At 37.7% G+C, this 6,300-nt stretch overlaps 1 protein-coding gene across 2 annotated transcripts in view; it reads right to left on the bottom strand.

Moving 5' to 3' along the window:
- Positions 1-6,300, bottom strand: part of EML6 (echinoderm microtubule associated protein like 6) — a 278,316-nt gene that overhangs the window by 155,654 nt on the left and 116,362 nt on the right. For both annotated transcript variants that reach the window (XM_010841676.1, XM_010841678.1), the window contains exon 5: positions 847-1,032. In XM_010841676.1, the coding sequence (XP_010839978.1) occupies positions 847-1,032 (186 nt within the window). The remainder of the gene's footprint in view (positions 1-846; positions 1,033-6,300) is intronic.

The following is a 6,300-nucleotide window of genomic DNA, read 5'->3' on the forward strand; positions in this document are numbered from 1 at the left end:
GAGTAAGCGTCTTTTAATTTCATGGCTGCAGTCACCATCTGCAGTGATTTTGGAGCCCAAAAAATAAAGTCTGACACTGTTTCCACTGTTTCCCCATTTATTTCCCATGAAGTGATGGGACCGGATGCCATGATCTTCGTTTTCTGAATGTTGAGCTTTAAGCCAACTTTTTCACTCTCCTCTTTCACCTTCATCAAGAGGCTTTTTAGTTCCTCTTCACTTTCTGCCATAAGCGTGGTGTTAACTACTTTACTGTATGTCAAAATTGAGCACAGTGTTTCAGTATTAAGTTTGTCCTTGTTCTTATAGAGCAGACCATCAAAAGAATTTATCAGTGGTTTCTGTTTGCATTCTAAGAACTTGTGGCATGGATGTGGAGGTGACACTCCCTCACTCAGAGTGAGGAAAAGCTACCTTTCTAACCACTATAAAAATAATAGTTGTCTCCATCATGTTGGCCACAGGCCAGCAGCAGTGACATCATTCCAGATCACTGAGTCACTGTATGTATTTTAACAGGATCTCCAGGAGATTCGTAAACATGTAAAAGTTTGAGAAGTGCTAGTCTAGAAGATGAAACTGACAATGAAATACTTCTAGTTTCTGTGAAACTGCTGCTGATAAATTACACTAATCAGCCAATTCATAGAGGTAAAGGCTAATTAAGTTATCATGCTTTTGAAATATTAAATTCTTCTAAGTGAACAAAAATAATTAGGGAAATCTTTCATGACTATTGCGTATTCAGAATTAGCGAATACTAAAGCAACAGGGGAAAAAAACAGAAATTTGTGACATTAACTTATTTAATAAGTAATTCACAAATTTCCATACAGGAATACTTACACTATGTGCTCCTTGAATGGTGCGGACTAAATTGAGCCCTTTCCAGACATAGATGTCGCCATTTAAAGCACCAGAGTAGGTGATGTCTTCTTTGGCACATGCAAGGCAAAGGATGGTCTGAAGATCCCCAGTTTTGCCAAATATTCCTCTTTTTGCAGTCAGGGCATTTCCACATAGCGTCCAAAACTAGAACATAAGTGATAAACAATCCAAAAACAGAGTATTCTGATGCATCTCACTATTGGTATCATTGGGTAATGTTTCAATACATTGTATATAATTTTCTATAGCTGAACTATAATAGATATACAGGCTTCTCAAGTGGCTCTAGTGGTAAAGAACCTGCCTGCCAATGCAGGACATGTAAGAAACACAGGTTTGATCCCTGGGTTGGGAAGATCCCCTGGAGAAAGTAATGACAACCCACTCCAGTATTCTTGCCTGGAGAATCCCATGGACAGAGGAGCCTCGTGGGCTATGGTCCATAGGGTCACAAAGAGTCAGACACAACTGAAGTGACTTAGCACACACATAATAGATATACATAATTTAACTTGTTTTGCTACAACAGTAGAAATTGTAGAACATTTTAGCCAACTACTAGCAGTAAAAAAAAAAAATGTAACAGTACTTTTTAAACTTTCAAAGTCCCCAAATTCCAAAACTTTGCTAAATGTTTCAGTTCAGTTCAGTTGCTCAGTCCTGTCCCACTCTTTGCGAATGTTTAGTGTTCATTTAATACAAAATGCCAATATTCTCAGAATTGGGATAAAATGGATGAATCATGTTTTTGTTTAATTTCTTGCCAAATTAAAGCACTAGGGTAGGTTTATCATAGAGAAATTTAGAAAGAGAGAAAAGTAAAAGAGGGAAATTAACATTATTCCCAACATCCCAACATGTCAGTGTATCTTCTAGGTATTTTTTGGTGTGTATATATATGTGTTTGTGTGTGTTTTTAGAAATAATTTCTAATTAAAATGATATAAATTTTCAAGTAGAAACATTACTCAGAAATATGTTTCTAAATATATTTCATATAGTCAAATAATTGACTAGGCTTTTCAGTTTTAGCTGCATAATTTATTATGTAGACAACCATAAGCACAAAGGCTGAGCTACTTTATAGATGGTAGCAGGAAGACTTCTATGGTCATGTAGAAATTAAATATTTCACTTTGACAGTTTTTTTTCAGTATGTGAACTGGTGTAACTTTACTGCGATGTACATACTTAGCCTCACAATTTATAAAGCCTCTTTACACATGTTTAGTTATTTTATCTTCATAATAGCCTCACAAATAGGCTACGACAGATATTATTATTACACTCATTTGGAAGCGAAAGAAAGAAGGCATAAGTGACTTGCCAAAGGTTCAATAGGAGTTATACACGAGAAAATATTGAAATATTTGTCTTGAGAACTTTAAATATAATAAAGAAGATACATACAAAATAAAAAAAAGATCATTTTAAAGCAGTATATTCTGACAAGTAGTAAGGAAATTCTAAGACAGAGAACCAGAATTCTCTGGAAAGAGCAAGAACAGGATTTGAATCGGTGGTGAGGAAGACACTGCACTGTGGTTTAGGAGAGGAGGGTTAGTTACATGGAGGTGACAGGAAATGTGTGAGGAAAAATCAGAGGCAACCTTAACATCTGTGCTTGCAGAAGAGGAAAAATAATTGTCCTCTCAGAGTAGACGGGAATTCGAGGAAGCAGTTCTAGATGGCTTCACCACCCAGGAGGGCCAGGACTCAGGCAACTGGGTAGGTGGTGGCTCTTGAGAGGATGAGAGGCAGGTGTGCAATCATTTAAAAAAAAAAAAACAAACACAAGATTCTTTTCCATTAAATGTCAACTCTGGGAATTTGTTTCTTTGGCTATTAATATTTTTACCAAAAGGCACTGAAGTATACATGGAAAAACTGCAAACAATCTAGGGACAGATAGGTATATGCTTTGGGAAAGCACGTAAGTATTAACTTTGAGCCTGAACAAACTATGAGACATGAACAACTATTGGTTGTACATACATACATGCCAAAGACCCTGCCCTTCCACGGCTGACACTTAAGGCAGACGTTTTTCGTTCTGTGTCCCCACACACGAAAACTAAAAGGAGAGTAACTATTTGGTAACTATTATCCCTTTGACTTGGGATGTGCACTTTGGCCCAAGATACTGAAATATTTCTAGATGGACAACCACACACACACAGAGAGACTGGTTTCCTCAGACACAAAGATTTTTCTGATGAAATCACCCAGTCAGATATTCCAGATGATCAAATAATTCTCTAAAAAGACATACATAGCTGGAATACCAAGATGGGTATGAAATTTTCTGCAGAAAATAGCAAATCTGAGATGCTATCTCTTTTTGAGAAGCACTACATGTTTGGAAAATGTGACAGATAAGTGTAGCAACACCCCATTAAATTCACACTAAATGAAAAGACACTGTTTATCTTCTCCAATCTCCACTCACAGATTGTAATGCAAATTCTGTTAGAATTGGCAGGTACCTGGGAGCTCATCTGGCCCTCAGTAATCCCTAAGGTCCCTTCTGCCTGCGACTAGAGAATGGAGCAAAAGCAATAATATCCAACAAACCTGGTAGATTCGTTTCCTGTAAAACCAATGAAGCAGTTGATGCTCAACTGCTACTGTTTTTCAAGCATTTGTTTCAGGTAATTGTAATTTGCCTGTTCGCCAAACACTAGGGATTGCAAAAGAGAAAGGATTTTATTGAGTTGGCCAAAAAGTTGTTTGCTGAAATAAAGGCACTTTTTTGCTTCAACAAAAATCAGCTCTCTGCACAAGGATTATAAAGTATTTATGAAGCCCTAAGGCCATGTGATGGGAGAAGGCAATGGCACCCCACTCCAGTACTGTTGCCTGGAAAATCCCATGGATGGAGGAGCCTGGTAGGCTGCAGTGCATGGGGTCGCAGAGAGTCAGACACGACTGAAGCGACTTCGCAGCAGCAGCAGCAGCAAGGACATGTGATAGCTTTGAATACTAGAACCTGTACACTCATCTTTTTGTCCCCTGCTTTTTCATTACTTTTTCCTTATATTGGAAGAAATGTATGTTATTGTAAAATAATTTTAAAATACAGGGAAATTTTAAAAGCCATCAATTCACTACTCAAAGATAACTGTTTAATATTTTGGGAGAGCCTTTCAATTTATTTCCTACACAAAAAAAAATATTTTTAAAGTAAAAATATCAAAGCCACAAATTTATCCCACTCAGAAGTAGACTGTTCATAGCTCTTAAATATGTCCTTAAATAACATCAAGCAGTCCTCTAAAACATGACTTAAAATGATTGCCCAGTATTTCTTCATATGGATATACCAAATTTTATTTAACTGCCTGGAGGGAGAGGGTTTCAAGTCTTTTGTTTAGTTTTATTTGCTATTGACAAGTTATTTAGTAACGAACCAGTGCTTGGTTCACACTCCTAATTATTTCCTTGGGTTAAATTACAGGATATAAAATTATTTGCAGTCTTTACTTTGGCAGCACACATAGTAAACCTGGGATGAAACTGTTTCGAAGGGTGTCAACATGTCTAAGGCAATTGACAGGCACTGCCAAATTTCTAGACTGAAAGAGCATACTTACTTATGCTTTCATCAGCAAGGTTTGAGAGGGTTCACTCCCCAAATCTTTCTCGATACCAGATCATCTTGATTAAAAGCACTGCTATTGTAAAGTGTCTATTCCTTAGTTATGGATGAGGTTTAATACTTTCAAGTGTCTATTAGCAGACAATCGATAAAAACAAACACTTTTGCCACTCTTTGTACATTCTGTAGATTTGCTAGAGGTCTTTACATTTCAAGAACAAGTCAACACTCTACGCTTGTTGCTTATACTCTTCTAGCTTGTGATCTGCCTGCTTGTTTCTTGAGGGTAGCAGGAAGGTAAACACAATGTTTTAATATTTATATAGTTGAACCTATCATATTATTCTCTGATACAAGAGACTTTCACCTATAAGGGTATGGAGAAGCCATTCTGGCTTATACCTGATTTGGCCTGAACTTTATGTGAACTAGAACAGCTTGACTTGTGGTCTGTCAAACATACATTGGACATCTGCTTTAACCATTAAAGAATGCATTATCCAGAGGTAAAGAATGTCTTTTTTGAAGGTAGGAACAAATGCGTCCCTTCCATGATGCCCATGCTACCACTCCTTCGAAGACAAGGTTCCCTTCCCAGATGCTAAGGTCATGCTGTCTCTGTGTATGCACTAATCTGAAATTATGAATAGTGAAGTGACAGGGTTAGTTGCTCAGTTGTGTCCTGCTCTTTGCATCCCCATGGAGTGTAGCCTGCCAGTTTCCTCTGTTCATGGAATTCTCCAGGCAAGAACACTGGTGAGTGGGTAGCCATTCTCTTCTTCAGAGGATCTTCCCCACCCAGGGATCAAACACAGTCTCCTCCATTGCAGGCATATTCTTTACCATCTGAGCCACCTAGGAAGCCCACATCTCTGTTGAAACCTTGAAGGAAAATAACTGTCATGTTTGATGTATGCATGTTCTTTGTTTCAACAAAATATAAAGGTGTATTGAAAACTATGTTTCTCCAGAATGCTTTCTTCCTTGGTGGAGACTGCACTCCGGGGCTAGTCCTCAGCTTGACTTGAATAAAACTCCCTTCCATTTCTTACTATGTCGTGTCTGACTCTTAGCGACCCCATGGACTGCAGCCCACCAGGCTCCTCCGTCCACAGGATTTTCCAGGCAAGAGTACTGGAGTGGGGTGCCATTGCCTTCTCCGTTTATTGATTATTTTTGTCCAATACCTTTATGGTTTATTTACTTTTATATTTAAAAATACCTTTCTCCAACTGGAAAGAAATTAAATATTTACTTATACATTCCTCTAGTTATTTTATAGTTTTTTAAACATTTAACTCTTTAATTCACAAATAGTTTATTCAAGTATATGCTATGAAGTAATGACATACAACAAGAATAATATACTGTTCTAGTGCCCATTTGTCAGAGATAGCTATCATACCCTAAACTGTCATTCATATTAAGGCCTATTTCTCAGTTTATTTTCTTTTTTGTTGGTGTTTATCTATCTTATGGCAGAAAGTGAAGAGGAACTCAAAAGCCTCTTGATGAAAGTGAAAGTGGAGAGCGAAAAAGTTGGCTTAAAGCTCAACATTCAGAAAACGAAGATCATGGCATCTGGTCCCACCACTTCATGGGAAATAGATGGGCAAACAGTGGAAACAGTGTCAGACTTTATTTTTTTGGGCTCCAAAATCACTGCAGATGGTGACTGCAGCCATGAAATTAAAAGACGCTTACTCCTTGGAAGGAAAGTTATGACCAACCTAGATAGCATATTCAAAAGCAGAGACATTACTTTGCCAACAAAGGTCCATCTAGTCAAGGCTATGGTTTTTCCAGTGGTCATG

The sequence above is a fragment of the Bison bison genome, unplaced genomic scaffold (genome assembly GCF_000754665.1).
Source record: "Bison bison bison isolate TAMUID 2011002044 unplaced genomic scaffold, Bison_UMD1.0 scf7180017864166, whole genome shotgun sequence".
Lineage (NCBI taxonomy): Eukaryota > Metazoa > Chordata > Mammalia > Artiodactyla > Bovidae > Bison > Bison bison.